The sequence below is a fragment of the Indicator indicator genome, chromosome 1 (genome assembly GCF_027791375.1).
Source record: "Indicator indicator isolate 239-I01 chromosome 1, UM_Iind_1.1, whole genome shotgun sequence".
In the NCBI taxonomy this organism is placed as follows: Eukaryota; Metazoa; Chordata; class Aves; order Piciformes; family Indicatoridae; genus Indicator; species Indicator indicator.
Window position 1 is genome coordinate 63,074,440 of NC_072010.1, and position 22,575 is coordinate 63,097,014.

Consider the following 22,575-nt stretch of genomic DNA (forward strand, 5'->3'; position numbering starts at 1 on the left):
GTTTATTTGAGTTTTGTTTAGTTTTGTTTTTAACTGTATGGTAATAAATAACATAAAAATGATAAGCTTCCATCAGTTTAAATTTTTCTGATATGATTTACTTGTCTTTCAGCTGTCTAGTGAAAAGCTTTTAACTATGAATGTGTTTCTTATCTATCCTCATACAATACTACTGTGAAAACATGATTCACAACCATTAGTACTATTTTAAGGACAAGATCTATAGATTCACAATTAATTGTGGCAATTCTATTTACTTAGATCCCAGTGCGGTCTGACAGCTAAAGTACACCAGATAGTTATTAGGAAGGTAGTGGAAAGAGGAGAAGCAGATATATTTCTCTGAGATTTGGGAGCAGGTTTAAACTTGCTTCAGTGAGTTTTGTATCTATGTAACCTGGAATGATTTTAGCATAAAAAGAATTGTCTTTTTGGTTGGTTGGTTGATTTTTTCCCCCTCCTGTCGTCTCTTGCTTCTGTGTTTTGTTTACTTTTGCTGCATAGATGTGTTCTTATCCCCTTTATCCTATATTTACTGGTGTCTGAATATTTTCATTCTTTTTTTTTCTTTGGCTACTGCAGGTGTAACATATGATTATTCCAGCAAAATATGCTTTCACGTTGTAACATTGTTCTCTTTAAGGTGTTTTACCCTGATCTCTTATTTCAACTGGTAACTGTCCCTTTTTCATCTGGTAATAGTCTTTACCCCAGTACTCTTACTTTCTCCAGTTTTCAATTGTCTTTCTTATTCATGCTGTTTTGTTGGGGGTTTTTTCAGTACGTAGCGTTTATGAGATTATTCAACCCAGTTTACTCTTTTTCCTTCACAGAATGATCAGAAATTGAACCAAAATTAACATACTATTTTTCTAAGCTCTCCTTTTCTTGTCCTATTCTTTCTTTGAAATTCATGCTCCATTAATCTCTTGGAGCTTGATCTTCAAGCATTGGTCTTGTTCTTTACACTTCAAAGAAGGAGGAGTTGAGAAGGAAGACCAGTAAAAGGCTGATGTATATGATTTGTTACTAAAAATCACTAACTTAGTTTTGTGGACGCTGGACACCACAAAAAATATTTTGTGCTGTATTAGGATACATTTTCATGCTATTTAGTGCTACTGATTAATCAGAACAAATGCTAACTAATGCAATGTATAATTTTGCAATGTGTGTTTTCAGATATATCTTTGTATTGGAAAATACAATAAGTGTAACTAAATCTGGATGTTTTTTGCATCCAATAATGAATTTTTAGTGTTACATTGTGGTCTAATTCATCTCATTTTTCTTATTCATGTACTTCACTTCTGTTCAACTAAGCATTTAGGCTTAGTCTCTCATATTTTTGTCTTAGGCAATCATATTTTAATGAAAATAAGATGGAACTGTATGCAGCCTATTAGTGTACAGAAGCTGAAAAAAATTGCAGTCATTTTTTAGCAGAGCAGATATGTTAGCTGGACCATGTAGATTAGAACTTCCACCCTAAGATCATCACTATGCACTTTAGTATTCAGGAAATAGATAACAATATTGTCAACATTGAAGTTACTATTATTATACAGTAACTTTCTGAAAATTGACAACGTTTCCTCTATCTTAAATTCCCTCTTTTTGTGAGATATTTGTGGATGGTTGTGTCCTGCAAAGAAACATTACTAGGAGGTTGGCCTTACAACTACAGAAGATACAATCAGGATCACATTTAAGTTTTCAGTACAGGGCCAAAATATTAATTTATGTCGTCTGCTTTATTTTGCAAATTAAGTGGTTATTTTTCTCTTTATGGATACCTACACCTCACACATAAGGTATACGTCTGTTATTCACTCATTTCACAATATTTGTTTTCAGTAACTGACTGTGTTACTGTTTCGAGCGGCTCATCCTGAATTCAGGGTTAGTTGCATGCACACCTGCACACTTGCATTCTAATTAGAGGTGAAGATATCCAAAACAGTATTTTTCTACTTGAAAGCTTTGGATTTTTGATGTTTAATTTATCCTAGTTTCAATATTAGCTGCTTTTGACATTACTGCTTTATTCCCAAACGATCCTTTAAGAAAATGTAGCTCCAATGATGGTTACTAATCATTGATTTACATGAACTCAAATAATAATTTTTATTTAACAAAATAAAGGTAATAAAATAAGTCTGAGACTTAGCTCAGTGCCTTTGTCTTAGGTCCCAAGTGGGCTTGTTATTTGTCTGGCTTTTGGAGTAAATGCTGTAGAAATTCTGCTTTGCTGTAAGGTGTAAATCTGAAACTCATATTCTTCTGGGTATTTTCTTTCATTCAATGTTAACAATCCCCTCTTCATTATATTATTCTTCATACATATTGACTGAATAGTGGCAAAGGATGTACAGCACTCCATTGGCAGACTCTCAGAGGTAAAAAGATTATTCATTAAGATTACCTCTCTTTTCAATGACTGTTTTTCTCTCCATTCTAATTCTAACAAGTCAGAGGTGTGTACTATGTGTAAATCAACCAAGGAGGTGGGTTTTTAGGACTAAATTTTATGTTTAGAGACATACAGTTGAGCCAAGGCACTCCTGCTTCTATTTCTGCATTGTCCTAAAAGAGCTCAGATATCTGATAATCTTTAGTAATTCACATTATCTTGGTGCCAGTAAGCAGTTCAGAACAGGAAAAAAAAAAACGAAACAACATCAGATCATATGAAACCACTTTGACTTTTACTTTTTTAAATAGATTGAGTTAGTTTACTGTTTATGTTTAGTTTTAATCCACAAAATTACATTTACTTCATTAGACTTGGCATGATACTACGTTTGCTATTTCTTTGATTGAGAGAGTCTTTGTCTTTCTTGTTTCCTTTAGGGTAAACATTATATGGAAACACATCCAGAAAATAACAGGAGAATAATCTGTGTGTGGCATGATAGATAAAGAGTAGGAGGCAGGAAAGAATCCAATCTGTTTAGTCCAAGAGAAAGAAACAAACTTTATAATTAAGAGCACTAGGATCTATCGAGTTACTGAAGACAGAGCAGACACGTGTCTTAGTTTTAACAGAAAATTAAACATACAATACAACAGTTTGCTATACACTGCTTGAAACAGATAAAGTGCAAAAATAAATATAGCATAAACCAGATAACTTTCCAATGTGTTGTGAATGTGTCATGAGTATCTTACACCTTAAAGTGTCTGGACAAAGTTCAACCTTTTGTTAGGAAAAAAAAAATCTCCATAGATCTGTGGAACTTATGTATATTTTGAGGTTAAATTTGGTCCTCTGTTGAAGGAATTAAGTGCTGACAGTTTAGGCAGCCCACTAGTATTTTATGTCAGTCTGAAAATGGATGTAGCTCCAAGGGATGAAATTGCTATAGAAACCATAGCTTAAAAATAGATATGATTATTCACTCACAAAAGTAGTAGAGGAGCTCATTTGGCTTTTAATTCAAGTGCAAAACATGCCTCTGCACTTTACTAGGATGCTAATTGTCTCATATGTGGGGGGAGATTCAGAGGATTCAGCTCCTGAAAGCGCTTTGCTTAAATCTAGAGCAATAATATAGTTCTGCAATTTGTATTTCAAAAGTCACTCCTAGAATCATCCTGATAAAATTACTGTAGATGAATTTCCAGTCAGGAATGGGTCATAAAAGAAATTGTTATTGGCTCATGGAAGCCCTAGTTATTGAACCCAGCTCATTTCAATGTTACATCTAAGAGAGATGATAACTCTCACCATTGTTTGAACTTACTGTTTTCACTGAGCTCCTTCAACTACCTTGTATTTTTCACTGCACTGGAGTAACTTTACAGTTACTGCAGCCACGTCTCTCTGGGAAAATCAGGCAAGGTGAACACAAAGTGTAGCATAATTTTCTTTCCATAATTCTTTTGTCAATTGTAACTGAAAATGACCACTACTTTGATGTTAAACCTGATTTTGTCAAGTAAGTGCCAGTCATAGTTTCCTTTCATTCCCACTGAATTTGCACACAAATTTTTCTGTAGCTAAAATATAACTGCTAAAACTGAGTTTTGTCTGAAGCCTACTGGTAATGAATCTTCTGAACATGTTAATTGAGTGCTAATGACCAGAAGATGTTAAGATCTCAGTTTTATATGTTTCCTAAAGACCGCAGCTCCATCAGTCTGTTTTATGCAATATAATGCTGGACAAAACAGTGCAGGGATATCTTGTACTGACTCGCTCATCACCCAGATGATATATGAAACTTCTTTATTCTAGTTCTCGTCTATCTCCAATTAATATATGACACATCTCTCAGAATTGCAGCACAAAGTGTTATTGCTGCAGTTTAGTACAGTACAATATGAATCATATGAAACTTGATGTACTCGGTGGTTGCTATCAGAAGTAAACAAAAATAATTTCAAATATTATCTCAATAGTTTCAAGTTGCTTTTGATTGGCAGCCAACAGATGTAAAATAGTAAAGAGGGGGTTGGAATGCTTAATTATTTTCACACATATATTAGCCCATCTAATCAGGGAAATCTCTATTTTTATCAGGTCTGTGCAAAGAGCACTCTGGAGCAGAAAACAAGACACAGTGGGGAGAACTGAATGGGAGTAGTTCAGGGTTTCAAGGAAGAAACATGCAAGAAGTACTGTGCATCCTATTGTGTAATTTTAGCTTAAATGATCTTAAAGTCTTTTCCAAACTGAAGGATTTTATGATTTTGCTCTGTGACCCGTCTCTGTTAATAAGGCCTCTGCTTATCTGATTTAAAGTTCCAGCATTTCTTGAATAGTAGCAATGCGGATGAGAAAATTTGGTAGAACAAATCAAGTTTGCTCAAGGAAAGATGCAAATCAAGAAAGTCCTCTGAAATGAAAAACTTAGTCAACATTTTCTGCTGACTGAAATTGTGGAAAAGGGCACTGCAATGCCCAACATAGAAATGCCATTTCACAAACAAACTGAATTTGTAGCCATAATTACAAAGAAGAGTAATTTATGGCTTGTGACAAATGACTGAATCATTAATTGGGTAGAAATCAGTTTACCAAGCTGGTGTTGCAGCTTAACATCAAACACACAGTAATTGCAGTGTACATTTTGACCTTGGTATGCTGACACCAGTTTTGTGATCTGTTTTGTTCAGCCAAGATGATGAGGATTACAAATATTAAGAACAGTGCTAATCACTTGCAAAACCGTATGAATCTGTGGCCTTTCACAATAAAAATTACTAATGAAAATGATACTATCAAATAGGAAAATCACTCATGTAGTGGGACTATCTGTTGGAAAACAGTTGGAGACTGTCCTATGTCATTGCAATTTTGTAGTGTTGAGTTTGAGTGACACAGAGAAAGTCTACATGGACTTCTTTGAGGTTTTCTTTTGAAATAATTGCTTGCTTGGGCTTTATTTTCTAACACTTGGCTGTCCCAAATCCTGATGAATTAAAACTGCTACTGATAGGTATTGAACATTTTTTGTCCTAATATTTCTGACTATTTCTTTGCATTTGCTTTTATATATAATCACGTCTTTGGTTTCAGGTGCAGCTAGAGAAATCAGGTTTACTCTTAATGATGTTTCTGTACTTTTTCATACCTGCAGTCCTTTCCCTATTTCTATCACATTCCCACTGTAGTTTCATCTCATATATATATATATATATATATATAAAAATATATATATATATATATATGTACACACACACCCATATTTCCATATGCAATTCCCTGTTTAAACAGGACTGTTCGATCAGATAGAACTTAAGAGGAATGGAGAAGCATCTAATAAAATATGTGCTATGGAGTTAGATTGATCTTCCATTGAAGCTGGAACAAATGAGAACGTCCTATCAAATTCTGTTGTTCTGTAGTTTATTCTGGAGCCTATTTTTTAAAAAATCCAATTATAATCTTCTCCAATATCTTTTCATTTAAGCCTCTCATGCATTTTAGAGGGGAAAAAAAAGGGCTACTTTGAAGTGTAATTCTGCTATCATCTTTGTTCTGTGTTTATTTTATTTGATTTTACTTCTAATTGAATTTAGAAAACAATGTATTTGAATACAAATCTAGCTTGCCTACAGAACTAGACTGCACAAACTGCCAATCTGTCTGTAAGCACAGTCTGAATTTTCACACGAAGACTCAAGAGGGAGTTTCTTTGTCCTATTTGGATATATAAACTATGAAAGTACTGAAGTAAGTCTGCTAATTCATGTGATTTATGTAGGTCAGATCCTTTTATGCTCTGTAAAATCAGTGTAATTTCCACACATGAGTAACCTGCTTAGATGCAGCCCTTCAGTCAAGTTCTCAATGTGCAACCTGTAATGTTTATTTCAGGTTTGTTGACTATAGAGCATATGGGTCTTCGGTACTTTCTGCCTTTTGAGAGACAATGGAAAATACCATGGGAGATTTAATGTCAGAATTAGTCTATTTGTGAGCTTTTATCCACCATGACTTTAATGAGAGGAAAAAGAATGTGAGAAAAACACACACATTCCTGCATCCTATTCTCATTTTCAGCAATTCTGGAAAACACTTGGGATAGAAACGGGTCCTGGGGCACCATAAAGTCAAGGCAGGTCTTGCTGAGCATGGGAGAGCAGCCATAAGTTCTTCATAACTGAACCCTGTGTTCAGCATTGTGTAGCTTGCATCATGTGCAGAACAAGTCCCTTTGCTTACATTAAGGTGATAGCCACTAATGATTGCAGATGGTTAATCACTAGAGAGATAGGTAACATACATATATATATATTTTTTTTAATTTTTATTTTTTTACTCCATTTAAATTAGAAAGGAGGGCATTCTTGCTTGGTAGAACAAGTGGGTAAAGCTAAGTACTGTACCAACTCATATCAGTGTCTTGTATGAGACTTTCTTAGCCCACAATAGCTAAATAATTGTTATTGATTAATTAATCATTATTAAAAATATCTCGTTCTTGTGTGAAATTGTATATTTCACAATATTTCAAAAGTCACTAGGATGGCTAATGACATGGGGCAGCTTTTTTTTTTTTTTTTTTTTTTTTTGGATAAAGTTAAAGGACATACCTGCATGTACAAGAAGAGGAGGGCTTCTTATAAATCAACTGACCTAAAACAGATCCATGCAATCAGCAGTTATGCAAAATAATTTTGAATTAGATTATGAACATTTAAACTGGATATTGATGGAAGTTATAAGCAGGTACCCAAAACACTTCAGATCTGATACTGTGGCTTTTAACTCAGTAAGCTTTATGTAATGACTCAGCATTTTAAAAGCAGCAAACGTGGTGGAGAAATGCCTTGAGGCTTGCAAACTTAATGACGTCTACCTGGCAACTAGTGCTGAAGTCTGAACACAGGAATATAAAATTACTCTTGGCTGTAGGAGCAAAGTTCAAACACAATTTCTGAAGCATTTGAGGACAGGAATTGGACCAGTTTGCACTTGCATGCAGACTGGGTTACTTTCTTTACAAGTTCAGCAATGCTCAGTATTTGCTACTTTATTATCATCATTGCCATCATCCTTGTTACACTCCTCATCAATCTATATTCAATATTATGCTTGTAATAAGATAATTTGCAGAATTATGATCTTAAGTCATTCTGTCCTATAAAATTCTGAATGAGTCAGAGAAATAGCACTACAAGGTATACTGCCTTTATTGTTTCTTTTTATATCAACAGAAGTGTAAAAAATTCTATTTTGAGTCACTCCTCTTGTGTATTCATTTTTTCCTTTGATTATACTAGAATTGCATTTTCATGTAATTTTAGGAACAGTAGGCTTGAGTCTCTGATTTAAACCTGTTCCACAGGAATATCAATATAATTTAAAAACTGAAAGGGTACCTGAGTATAGCCCAAAGACATTTATAATTTTGGTAATAAAGACCAAGCTGCATTTCTTTGTTTTCCATTTAAGTACATCCACTGTCCATAAAAACTTAGGTACAGGTAGACTTACAGAATTATTTTAATTCTTGTCTTATGCAGATGTCAATGCAAAACTATTTACTGAGCAATGCATAGGCTAATACAAAGTTTCCTTTGCTGAAACCAGTTCACAAAAGACATACTTTAACCTGTGATTTTCTTAGTTTAGAAAAAATAAAATATGACATGTGTTCTGACTATCACCAAATCTGTCTATGGCATTTAATTTATTGATACGATTCTGGTAATTTACCTCTTGACATTAACAAAGTTATTCTTATTTTTGAAATGCCAGGTTTGGTGCTTTATTGTCATAAGCAGAAACCTGTTCACTTAAACAGTTAGCAGTATTTCCAGCTCAGTGCTACTGCGTAACATGGTTCAAAGGCTGTAAAATATGTCCAGACTGGAATAGGTTTAAAAGCTGGTGACAAAGGCAAAAAAGGCAGTAAAATATACTCCTTTTCCCTCAGAGAAAAAAGCCAGAAGCTATTCATTATCATGTTCTGTAAATGTTGTTTACTTCATTGACGTCAACTGTTTTGCTTTGTCTTTATCTCGTTTCTATTTGCACATCAAACAGTGCTAAGTGCAAGGCAAATTTTCCTCACTAAGCAGAATACATTGTTGAGAGATCTAAAGAAATAAAAATATTTGTTGTGATTTCTTAATCAGTGACTTTGTAAATATAGTCGAGATTAGTGAAATTTATTTTTTTGAAAGGTAAAGTCTTGGGTTTATATATTCAATACCCTTCATCCCAGCAATTTTGAAAACATGTTTAAAAACAGATCTAAAGCTAGGAGGCCATTTATTCTCAGTCTGGCAAACACTCCTTATGTTCAATGTTTAGTTATACCTAAGTTATGTCTTAGGATTGATAAGCAGTCACAGGAATAGCTAACATTTTTTGAAAAAAATAAGTATTTCAGAGAAAGACTTTACAAACGTTTACTGTGAGGGCAGTAAACTGACTTGGTTGTGAGAAGAGTGGTTTGTGAATGGCTATATGGAACAAGTGCACATCTGAGATACTGTAATTTCCACCTTAGCTTGAAATAAAAATTAACTGATCTGGTAACACTGAATTTTCAGTGACAACCATTGTGCTTAATCAGGGTTACTATCCTGGGCTGGATGGGAAGGAGGGATGGGTACTGCAAAGGCAAAAGCCACACGCTTTTCACATGATTGTGCAGATACATGGTTCATTGGGCAGCACTAATAAGGGGAAGGAAGGGATTTAGCTTGTTAATCCATGCTTCTTAATACAATGTCACATTAAATGACACCCACAACATGCATATTGATTGTGTTAGAGCTGGAACTTGATTATGAAATACTGCTTCATCCTTCTGTGACATTGGCTCTCTTGAGAATTTTCCAGCAACGAAGCATCAGTTAATGAAAATTTTGTAATAAGCCCAGTTAAAACTGGCTTTGGTTTAGACTTTATATAGAGACAGCTAGAAGCAAAAGATATGTCTGTGTGGCTGATCGTGGAGTGCAGCACCCTCAGAAGGTGATATGCAAAAGGTAATACCATAGCTGCATTGGGGTAGTGGTCCATTTGAGGTAATTAGCCTCACTTACTGTGCTTTCTATACTACACTTATGTTCATGTAGGTATAGCTCAGGAATCTCTGTGTGACACTGCATTGCACTGTGTAGAAGTAAATGTCTGATGACGTGCCAAAGAATTATGTAGGCAATGAATAGGGAAGCTTGAAGTCTGTTTCTCCAGTACTGCTGATTACCTCCTGTAGCACTTCCGCACCTCATCTGCCTTACTTTCTTCCATAGTGAACAAAACTCAACATAGGTTTCAACCCATAACTTCCAGTTGTGCTTTTTATTAGCATTTATTACAGTATTAAGATTCAATGAAAATCAGTGGGATGAAGCACATGTTTGAAGTTAGCTACACATAAATGTTTTGCTGAATTGGAATAATACACCATGATGGAGTAAATCGTTCTACTTCACAGCACATGTAAATCTGGCAAGAAAAAACCCACATCTTTATGTCTTTTTTGTTGTTCTAGTGGCCTAAAATTACTAAATATGATGTAAAGATGTGCATTGTCTGTATTTGTTTTTACAACAACTGATGCAACATTTTATGGAAGATGATACTTGGGTGTGGTTTTTAATTACATGTATTAATTATGGTCAGTCTGTAATAAAAATTGTTTTGAAGAATTAATGCATGACAGGTTTCTATATAGTAACAGCATGATACTCAAAAAAAAACACCCAAACAAAAAAAAACCACCCCAAAAAAAAACCCAAAAAAACCCCAACAGACAAGTTCAGATTTGATGTTCTTTAAGTTCTGGCCTGTATAAAGTGTCAGTATCTCAGTTTTAATAGCTATTTTGAATTAGTTAATTAATATTAAGAATTTTAGTTGTACAGCATTTTTATAAAACAAATAAGGGATTTATAGACAAAGATCAATATTTTTTTTATTCAGAACATGATCTCCATGGCTTGTATTGCATAATTAAGTGTTAATACAGAGTCCTGTATTTAGTTATTCCAGGTAAATTTATTCTTTGCTGCTTTCATGTGAATTCCTTACCCACTAATCTTGAACTGCTTTTATCAAAATAAATGCACTAGATAATGAGGTCAATCGTACTAAAATAGGAGTTGATACTATTCTGTTTTTCCAGGGCTTAGCTAAAAGAAGTCCTGCTAGTAGCAGAGAAATGACACATGAACACATGGATCAAAAGAAGAACACATACCATAAAAGTTTTACTTCCTCACAGGAACCAGTTTCCCTGGTATCTCAGAAAAGAACAGATTGCTACGTTCACTCCTATGCATTCCCTCCCCCCCTTTTTTTTTTCCCTAACTAAAGGAATATAAACAAAGAAAAATAATATTTTCCTTTGCCCTTCGTTTGAAAAGGCAGAAACCTAGTCATGTTCTTTGTATCAAGACAGGATCTGCTGTGCAAACAGACATGTTTTTTGAGAATCTGTTTTAACAGCTACACAAAAGAGAAAACTTAACTGATTTGTTAGCTGATGCCAGGACTGTTTTATCTGTGTTTGCATTCATGTTCCCAGTTTTTACCAGGAAGATGATTTTTATCATTCCTGAATCTTCAAAATTCTGATTTTCTGTCTTAGGATGATACTTGGGATAAGCAAAGCTTCTGTAGTGACTTTCAGCCCTATCTTTTTTCCCCTACTTCATATAAAGACCGAAATCCTTCGCTTGGAAGCCTACTAGAACAAAAATCTTACCCTCCCTGAGTGTTTTTCAGCCATCCTATTAGACACATGAATGAATAATTTTACATAGAAGGTACAAAGTGCTTATTGTCTAGATGTGAAAACAAGCAAGATTAATTAGCTTGGAGATGTTAGTGATCGTCACAGCACATATCCTGACAGTTATTTGGATACAGCTCTCACAGAATCACAGAATCACAGAATTGTTTGGGTTGGAGAAGACCTTTAAGATCATTGAGTCCAACCATTATCCAACTACCAAATCTGGTGCTAAACCACGTCCCTTGGGGTATCTTCCTAAACTTCAGGATTTGGGCCCTGTGCCCCAGCTCTTTCTGAAATAACTGGTGGAAATCTTCTGACTTAACTATTTCTCAAGTTATTTTTAAGATTAAAAATAAATAAATCCTAAAAGATACTTGCTTTGGTTTCTAATTCATAGAAGGTGATCAAAGTGTCTGGAAATTTCCTGATAGTAAACAGTAAACAGACAGTAGTTATCAGTTTTCAATAAAATTTCAATTAACTTTTTGAAGTTAACTTTTCTAGATTATTTTAAAGACTATTTTGAAATTGGTGTCCAAATATTTATTTTCAAAGTGAGAAGACATTTCCCCCCTCATAAAATAATCAGACTGTGCTATTTTAGCTACTGCTGAAAAGGGTTGCTCACCTAAGCACTACACAACTGTTATCTTCCTATTTTGATGGATTCTTCGGTGTGACTGATTTTTAAGATTGTTCTGACTTTTAGAATACTGGCATCTCTTCATGTTTAAGCAGAGAATACTGACATCTCCTCAGATTTTAAGCAGCATATATTCTTAAATAAAACTTACTTGTCCTCAGATATTGTATGGCTCCAAGAGCTATGTTCGTTTTTTTGGTTTAGGGACTGGTAAGGTAGTATGCTCAGGAATTTGAGACCTACCTTTTCTTGGTCTGCCACTCTTCTGGGACCAAAACTGCTGGTTTGATATGAGGTTAGAAAAACTCCAAATCTGAGAAATAAATTTAATGTTTCATAGGATAGTTAATTTTGGCAGGGACTTAGGAAGTCCCTAGTGTGTTTCTTGCTCCAAGCAGGATCAGGTGATAGGTCAGATGAGATTGTTAAGAGCAGGGCAGGAGGAAAGAACTCCCGTCTCCTAGGTATGCTGGTCATGCAGACTTAGGTGCTGCTGCCCATTTGTGCTGCCTGGGCTCACTGCTGATTCCTACATGGATCAATGCTCTCAGGGTCCCCAGAGTCTTTTTGCAAGAGCTCCTCCCCAGCTCATCAGCCTGCATCATCGAAAGGATTAATTCCTTTCCAATTGCAGGACTTCGTGTGTGTAGGGCCTGCTGGCCCATTCCTTCACCTGTAAAGTGCAGCCTTACCCTCCAGCATATTGGCTGTGCCTCTGCAAATGATAGGAATGTAGTATCAAAATCTAGAAGTGAGTGTTGGAAATTATCTTCATATCTTAGTTTGGTACCTTCATATTTTTTATCTTCTTGAAACTGGCTTGTTTGTATAGGATGTGTTTCATTCTCTACCACACTATTCTTCCATGTTCCTTAAGTCAGCTGTGTAATGTAGTGATATTTCTATGTCTGTGATTTTGGGCCCAAAGAAATGTAGGACTTTTCCTCTTGGCATTGTTTTTCTCAGTCTTCTGTACATTAAATGAACATTCTTGCTCTAAGGAATTTTTCTGAAAAAAATTTTTAATTGCTTTCCTCTTGATTTTCTCTGACTGAAACTGATTTCTCTGAAATGGGATGTCCAAAATTGCACAGAATATTCCAGCTGAAACTTTACCATGCTAAGTATTTCATGCTTCTTATATTGGAAATAATTGTTACACATGTTTTTTCTTAATTGATTTGTATCTTTATAGCAGTCTGTCTTTGGCTTCATTCTGTGACAGTGTCCTTTAGTCTCTGATACTTTCTCTGACCAAAAAACTACTTATTTCTGTGTTGCTTTATTTTTTTATTTTAAAGATATATCCTCTGTTTCTACTCTGAGCTCAGTGCAGAAGCTTTAGAATACTCTGAGATTTCAAATGGGTAAATTGTTCTGAGCATGAATAAATAGAAAATTAAACTTTTTGCCTATAACTGACAATTTTACTGAAGAGGTTAACTGTGATTGGTAAAATCCTTATTACCACAAGCAGCATTTGTTGTATTGAGTTATCAGCTATAATAAAGTTTAAAGACCAACAACTAATTTTGCATCATGTTTCCCTTGTATCAAGCTTTACAACAAAGTGCAGATGTCTCAACATTCATCTTCTATCAGGAAAGGAGACAAGTAACAAGCAGATAGATGCTACTTAAAAAAAAAAAATAAAAAAAATCCTTTCTTTCATTATAGAGCTTTCTCTTAAGTTTTTATAGTGATTTAGAACCACTTAATGATATAATCCTGCCAAGAATTCTTTTAATTATTCATGACAGAATGTATTTACTTCAGGAAAACCCTATGAAAATAAGTGTCCATCTGGCAAAACCATGCATCCTCTTTTCCTCTAGTTGGAACTCAACTTTAACTGTCCTGACAAAAGGGAACTTCTGATGAAGCCTACTAAGCTCTTTTAGACAGCTTCACTTTCAGATAGGAGTAGTTTGCTGTAGTGAACCAGATACTTCTGTATGATAAAGAGCAATAATCTGTATGTGGCCTAAAGTGGCCATCCTTGTACAATACTTGAGCATTTCGAGTGCCGAATTTCATAAATGTGAAGTGGTTAGATGTGGGGTAGTGTTTTGGTAATGCCTTACTTTGGTAGTGGAATATCAAATTTTACAACAATCCTTAGGAGGGCTTGGTACTACAGGGTCCCTGTGGCAAGCCTTGGGATCACTGCAGTCAGTGTTGTGTGCTAAGCTACAATTACAACCAATACAGCTTGAGGTACTTTATGATTGCATTTGTCTAAAGAGTTGATTATTGCAAAATAACCTTTATTTGTCAACTTTTGTTTGCGAGAGATCAGAAAAATTCTATATGTGACATACATCAATAGTTAGATCTCCCCTGAAATGCTAACAACAGTCTGTGGACTTTTATGACTATAGCTAGGAAATTTATAGATACATTCAATTCTGGTCACTATGAGCCAGCTTTTCAAGACTGGGAAGTAAATCCAGTGCCAAAAAGTGATGGTTTTCTGGCTTTGCTTAGACTATGCTTCAAAATATCAAGAAAACTTATTTTTTAACGCCTATGGTATTCTTCAGCCTCATACTGAAAGAAGGTGAAACTTCCTGAGTGGATTGTGTTAGCATGAGATAACTGTGAAGTTACAGCACTTACCTGGGAAGTGAAACACGAAGGTTCGATATCTGATCGTGCGTTAAACTCACTTTGAAATTAACTGCCGGTCACTGAGTGGGGGAGCTCTTGATCATTTCTGTGAGTCATGCTGACTATGAAACATAACTAGAAAAGGAGCACTCTCTTCTCTAAATTTAATCCTTTACTTATCAAATTTAGAACTTTTTTGTTTTTCTCTCTTCACAGGCTTTATAAAGTCATAGCAGTTCTAATAGGAAAGACAGAATAAAAAGACACACATCTTGTAATAATTTTTTGAGTCTTGTGTGTTATTTCCTTTGCTTTTCCTGTAAGGAAATGAAATTACATGTTTTGTTTATGTTGAGTGAGACAGATAACTTCATTAGATAATAAATGCTATTGAGTTACAGATCAAAAGAAACTAAATTAACTTAATCCAAATCAAATATTTTTTTGCTGAGTTTTTGGCAGAGCACCAAACTGAGAGTCAACATTTTTCTTTTTAGTCTGAGCTTCCTCTTATTTATTCAGTGATCTAAACAGACAACATTACTGTAAAGAAAGATTTTGACCAGTGGGGTTATATAATAAATTTTAAAATATGCATAGGGCAAAAAAACCTTGGTACTGTCAGGTAAGATGACATTTGCTCCTATGTATTTCTTCTTTGCATTTGAGATATAAGTACCAAATTATGAATTTTACTGCAGGTATAAGTTGAATAATACAAATTATGATGGTGTGTAACAATTATAATAAGAATGCTAAGGTAAACAGGTATGGTAATTTTTTACTTTTATGAGTAGTTAATGCATACATAATTTAATATCATAGTCCTTTTTCAATATTCTTGGGCATACCAGTGACACATCGACCTGAAAACCTGATCTGTGTTATCATTTGAATGATAGTTTAAAATTATGTATTACCATAAATAATGTAGGGAAAAATGAACACCAGCCATTTATTCTTCTAAGTAGTCTTTTTTTATTTTTTCATTTAAGAGACTAGATTAGGTAAGATTTCTAAAATGCTGCAAGTAAAAACTTTTAGAAGAAGCATCAGAAAGAATGTGGATCATCTCTTTTTTGCATTTCTCAAGAAACTGTCTAATGCAGTATTGTATTTTACTGGAAGTGACTATATTCTACTACAATTATTGATTAGTTTATTTTTTTAAAAAATACCCAAGCTCTAAACATTTTGTGTGTCTTCTTTTTGAAATAAACATTCACTGATAACGTGCTTAAAATCTTTCTCTGCGCTGATTGTCTGTCACAGTACTAGTCTGATGTAAGCGTCAACATGATAGCATTTAAACAAATGTTTAGATGGTCAGCAGAAAGGAATTAATTATTAGAACTGCATGTACTGATTGGTTTTTACCAGAAATATAAAATGCCAGTTGTCTGAGCATCTACCTTCAACTAAAAGGCTAGATTTCAGCTAAAATCTGGGAGTCTTTTTCTAACGCTACAGTAAGCTAATGTGAATGTACACTTTGAGAAGGAGTATGCATGTAGAGCTACACAACTGGTGTGCAGCCTCCGTGCATCAGGAACATCATTTCTGGCTCATGTAGCAATAGTTCCTCTTTTACTAAAATTTGCAGCAACAAAGAATTTAACAGTCACCATGCCAAAAAAGAAAAAAAAAAAAGAAAAGATATTTCTATCTAAATGTCATTCTGTTTCTGAGGTGGAATTACCTTAAAAATAATCAGGAAAAATGTCATTCCTTGTACATCTAGTATATATTGTACCCCCAACCTGCTACATTGTATTTTCTGCACTTTAGAGAGTTTATATAATATCCATCAACAGTTCTTAGTACACCATGCAATTAATCCATCTTTAATATGCATATACTTTTTATTACAAATATATAACAGTTGAATGTGCATATCTTCAAAGCAATGTTCTTATTTCATTAGTCCAATGAGTGGGCTTCATGACATATTATAAAAGAATGTAATTGCTTTTAGACTGGGAAAACTGATTCTAAATTGAAGTGTACCTTAGAAAACGTCCAACCGCAGCCCTTTCCAAGGACACCCGCACATCTGCTCATTAAATCTTCAGGAAATTTAAACTGGGAAAGTCAGATTCTTTTCCAACAGGCATGTCCCAGCAGATGCTGCAGTTCATGGATGGATTGTTTGAGCCAGAGGCACCTGGTTTGGCAGGTACGCAGTTTGCCCCCTGCTGTATCAGCAAGAAGTGCTTGTGCTGAAGGCAAGAACTGACGTGTTTTGGTTCATATCACAGCTCAGTTCTGCTCTTCCCTCCAAGGGGGTCACTTTGTTCTGCAATGGCCTGCTTTGATAAATCTTGGTAGTGCTCACACACCTTTTTGCCACAAAAATACCCACCAGCACTTTAATGACGCTAAAAGAAGCTGGTTAAATAGGATTGTGTAAATAGGAGAAATATGCAATATTCTCTCAATATTCTCTCACAGGACAGGAAAAAGTACTCCCTGCTCAGTACACAGAGAGAAAGTTATATAGGGAGAACTCCAGAGAAGTAGCTTTTTTTTTTTCCCCCCCCCAGAAATGGCCATAAGCTTACAACTCCTCCAACCATTCAACAACAGGATGTTTTGACATCAGAGGTACTGCCACTGTAAATCTCCTAATTATGGATCAAAAATGTCACTGGCACATGATGCATAACACTGAACTGGTATAAGCTCACGCAGCAGTTCAGAATACTGGAAAATTTTCTGCTGGATTAACGTTTATACCAGTAGGTTCTGTACCAGATTCTGTATCAGATGTATTGTAGCCTCCTTTTAAAATCTACAGGCAATTTCTAAAAAACGAACCAACCAAACAAAAACAAACAACAAAAACAACCAAATGAACAAAAAACAAACAGAAAAAACCCCACACATAAAGCTGACATATGCTTTGTATTATCTGTTCTAGCCAATTTGACAGCCATGCTATCATTTATATCTACCTGACTTGGACAAAATTAGTATTTTTTGTAACTGAAAGAAATGGTGCAAAGCTCTGGCAGTGATACTCACAGAATCATGTTCTTAAAGGTTGTGTTAATTCATCAGCTTTACCACTGACATGAAGGTTGGTTGTGCTTGAGCTATCTGCTGACTGAGTTCTACTATGGATGCAAAAGTGCTTGTGCACCCAGGCCCACTTTTTTTCTCCATCTTTCTTCCTCTGCCCACCTGCTGAGGTGACTTATGCTCTTATTACTTCAATGGAAATCTGCATTGGTAAATTTAGTTTTGATCAACTAATGTAGTATGCATTCTTTCCTGTATGTCTCATAAATGTCATTACCAGTTAGAAAGGTGCAAATACCAAATAGTTCTTCTACATGTTTCTAAAAGCTACACACATTTACATAAAAGGCCACCTTGACAAGAGCTTTCACCCTTACTAGAGCATTGCCAGACTTCTTGTGGTAGTTGGAGTTTTGTTTTGAAACCATGTCTCCTCTATAGTGAAATTAGAACGGAACTGTGAACAAAAATTGTCAGAAATTAAAACACCATTGTTCCCCAACTTTGTGACACATCATGGACCAAGCATTATTAGAGAGTAGAATAATTGTGGGGAATTTTTCTTGTAATTGCAGTGAATTAAACACTGGTACAGGCTGCCCATGCAAATGGTTGAATCATCATCCCTGGAGATCTTTAAAAGATGTGTAGATGTGGGGCTTAGCGACATGATTTAGCAGTGGAGTTGGTAGTTAGATTCATTATCCTAAAGGTCTTTTCCAGCCTAAACAATTCTGATTCTATGAGATGAGGGGTGGAGTGTGTGTAAATTGTCAACCTTTGTTGGTGCTGTGAAAATAATAATTTCATTTAAGGGAATTATTTTCTGTTATCTTTTTTTGATGTAAATGAACTTTGTGAAGATTGTAGATTGTATGATAAATGTGCATTTTAATGATAATGATAAAATAAAATATCTTTTTCCATTTTCAGTATGATGTAAATAAGAAACAAACACCTGAATATAGCTGAATATTTTTAAAAATCCTGCCCATAGACATATTTCAAGAGGGTCAGAATCCATTGTTGTGAAGCTTAGATTGCTGCTCGTTTCTGTTGTACTGTGGGTTTTGGTTCTTCTGATTTGTGTTCCTATCGTGGGTGTTGGTTCTGTATTTTCTTTCCTGAGTTAGCTGCTGCACTAGGTGTCTCTCTCTCTTCTAATCGTTTTTGGGAAGGTTTGTAAAAATTCCTTTTGCTTCACAATGTGCAAAGCAGTACGGCTTAAGGGCTGTACAGCTTAAAGGCTGTACACTTACTACTCGATGTACTTAGTTCCTACTTTATTCTAAGAGATGCTGTGTATACCTGTCTCCCATTCAGCTACTTAAGGAAGCAGATGATCATCATGGGATCAGGCAGATAAGAGCTGATTTATTCCCTAGCCAGCAGGAGGGGAATTTAAAGCAGTCAGTGTTATCAGAGGATCTCCTCAAATCTTCCTTGTGAAGGAGAATCCCTGGTAGTGCAAGACTGGCAAAACTGTCAGTGATACATATTAAATCTGAGACTTTAGCCTAAGTATAGAGCTAAAGTTGGCAGTGGGGAGCCTTAAGCAAAAGCTTAAGGAAAGAAATAGGGAGCATTCTGTCACTGGTACTTTTCCCTCCAAAGGCTGAGAAATATGTGTAATAAACCTCTGGTTAGAAGGGCAAAGCTGGTTTTCAGCCTCAAAAGCCTGAGTATGTGCCAGCCTTGTAAATACCATAACTACTGTTTTTTGTTCATACAGGTATCTAAGCCAGACTGTAGTGGAAGACACAATGTTAACAGCCAACCCTCAAAACAGGGAGAAATTAGCCATACTAAAACAAGCTCTAGGTGCTATGGGATTCAATAGCCTGGTAAGTTACAAAAGCTTATGCAAGTTGTGGCTAAAATCACTGTATTACTTAGTAAAAAACAGGCCGTAAGAAACTTTCAATGATAACTCTTTGTGGAGAAAAGAAGTACATTTCTGTTTGTCCTTTTCTTTTTTTTTTTTTTTTTCTGTTGGTTAAGACCTTGAAACAATATACAGTACTGGTTTACTCGAGAGAAATTACTGTAATCACTTTTAATTAGGCACAGCACCAGTAATGTAAATCTTTTTCATTCTTAAAGATTCACAAAACAGCTTCAAGGTATAATACTCTGAAAAATTAAATTATGTAGATAAAAGAAACAATCAAATCCCATGTGATAGAAGCCTCATAAGACCCACAGGAATTTTGTCCTCTTCTTGATTATCTTTCCGTCCCTTTTAATTTTGTGAAACACATTCCAAATGCCTGTGCTAGCAGTGCCTGAAAAGAAGTAAATACATGTTTATAATAACGAGCTGGGTAACTTGAAAGAGCTGACTTAACCACCAAAATGCAAAAAGAAGATAGGTCTGATGTTTGTCTTTAATCCTATAAAGCTAATGAAGAAGAGAATTTGGAAAATTAATCAAGAAGATGTTCTGGAGGACAGAGGTGGGACAGGATCAGAAGAAATGGAGGGTTGAGTAGAAAAATTCATGCAAGCTTTGTATGCCCCAGATAAATACTAGAATATTTTACAAACTCCCCACATTTCTTACATATGTGTATACAGCCTTGCACACTGTAGACAGGGCACTTCTGCAAAACAAATGCGTAATCAGCAGTAGTTCCAGAAAGAGGTAAAAGTTGGTTTACCTGTACATGATATTTAGCATCATAAGAAAAGAATGAGAAAAAAAATGTATCAGTATGCTAGATTATCAGAAGACATGACAGATGGGCAACAGTTGTAATAAATACTGATCAAGGGCTATCAGCAAAAAAAATTGTGAGTCTGATGAAGTTGCTCTTTAAGTGTGAGGCTTCTGTGGTAATGATACAGTATGTAGTTGGTTGGCGTTCTGTACTTAAGGTAGGAACAAATGTTTCTTGGCAACCTATGCCATCTTTTAATACAAAGAAAACTTGCTGTTTTTTCTTTAGTGAATATCTGTGTGTCCGTGTACAAAATTGAACACATATGACCATATTTGACAGAATTCTTCCTTACTCTTAGTGGCTTAAGTTCTGCACCTGTAGACTTCAGTAGTGAAAGTTCCTGGAACTTTTGCATTTAGCCCAGTGTTCACAGATGGGTGTATCTCTCTAGCTCTTTCATTAACCTTAACCCTTCTGTTCTGTTGAGGAGGGGTTTCAGCCCATAAATGACTGAGTGCTTAATGAATCACATTTTATAAGCCTGAAGAAACTGCCCGTGAACACTTTGCAACTTCAGTTTGTTCAGAGTTCTTGAAAGGAAGCTGTCTCTCAGAAAAGCATAAACCATCCTCAGGAGTCCTCTATATCAAGGCAGTGTTAGAATAATCATTTAGGAGGCTAGAAATCTGTGGTACTCAAGAGTGCTGCAGACTGATCTCTTGTGCTGGAGGTTAGAAGGGAATATGTAGATAAATCATACCTCCTAAGGTTTCTACCCATTACTTCTAAGGTACATGGAAAGGTCTGTATGTATTATTCCTTGACCATGTAGCCACATTTGATGCTAGATTATCTTTTTGTAGAACTACATAAAAATTCCTTAGCAGACTTTGATGGTGTCTTGCAAAGTAATTTAATATTTGTTTAAAATTGTTTTGAAGTTGAGGGAATATGCATCTCAGAGCACAATGATAGTGTTTTAGAAGCAGGACCATCAACTAAACCTGAGGCCTTATCAAAATTACCAGAATGAACAGCTGTACCAGCCTGCTCTAATTCAGTACTGTACAGTCACTCCCAAGCCAGTTTTGAGTAATCTACCAACCAAACAAGAAGCATGCTGTTCTTCTGTGCCATTTCCGTCTTGTCTAACAGGCCTTCTCAAGAACAGGATGTAGCAGCCTGGTTTGAATGCATATTAGCATCCCTATTCTTCTGCTGTAAGAGCTAATCTTAATCAGACTTTGCCTGTATAGATTACTTTTTTTTAATCTGCATTTTTGGTACTCTATAATAGGGGAAAAAAATACTGTTGCCCTATTTCCATCTAATTTGTACAGTAAGAGATGGAAGTTCTTGTCTTAAAATGTTGTTTAGAGAATCAGACTTGCTTAAACAGCATTGGAGGTGTTGTAATCTGTATCCCAGAAACACTGTAAGCTTTTTTTAATGATCTCTGTGATGAGTATATTTATTAGAAAAAAAAGAGAAGAAAAGTTTTTTTTGTTGGTTTGGTTTGGTTTGGTTTTTTACCTGTTTCGTTTGAAAATGAATGAAAAGTCATCCATGACTGGATTCAGTGTGTTCTGAATTCATTGTGGTCACCTGAGAATAAAGGTGATGTATTGGCTAAGTATTTAATTTGTAGTGCAGTTTAAAAACATATTTTGAAAAATTTCAGTAAGTAAAACTTCTCACTGTCACTTCTACTATTAGAATCAGGTTCCAAATATTAATTTGCAAAAAAATTTCAAGAGTAATAAATTAACTTTGCCATTCATAATGCCTCGTAATGCTATAGTGGATATCACATTTCCTGTTTTATAATTTTAAAGGAACACCATTTTATGTAACTCACTTCAAAAAACATCCAAAAACACCCAGTGTTTTCCATGTCCTAGCATTTTTGGTTCATATTTCTTTTATGATTTTTTTCTTGATTTTAAAAACATTAAAAAAACCAAACAAAAACCCAAACCAAACTAAACAAACAAAACACCAATAAAAACCCAGACCACCGAGAATATTATTTCTTTTCTTGCTGCTGTAAAAATGAGGCCAAGAAAAATCTGGCCCTATGGATATGTGTTTCACAGCCTCAGAGGCATCAGAACCTCGCATGCAATCATGGGCAAAAAAGTATGTGGGTAAAGGAGTTTGCTTTTGTTTCTTTTAGACCACAACCGTAGCTTTTACTACCAGGAATCTTTTATAATTTAGAGCTAAGCACTTTGTTTGTGACTAGAATTGGCTGAGTAGAAATCAACCATTGCTATTCCGAGACATGGAAACTGACTTGATGGAAATTCTCTGTGGAGAAGTTCTGTTTATATCTTGCAGAAATAATGCATCCATTAAAGATATTTCAGTATTTTTTGTCACAATCTGAAAAGCTTTCTTAACCCAGTGATTTACATTAAAGCAAACC

The 22,575-nt window shown here is 35.1% G+C and overlaps 1 protein-coding gene across 1 annotated transcript in view; it reads left to right on the forward strand.

The window, feature by feature from the left end:
- Positions 1 to 22,575, forward strand: part of MYO16 (myosin XVI) — a 294,040-nt gene that overhangs the window by 148,891 nt on the left and 122,574 nt on the right. The window contains exon 16 of the mRNA XM_054383685.1: positions 19,217 to 19,328. Coding sequence (XP_054239660.1) covers positions 19,217 to 19,328 — 112 coding nt within the window. The remainder of the gene's footprint in view (positions 1 to 19,216; positions 19,329 to 22,575) is intronic.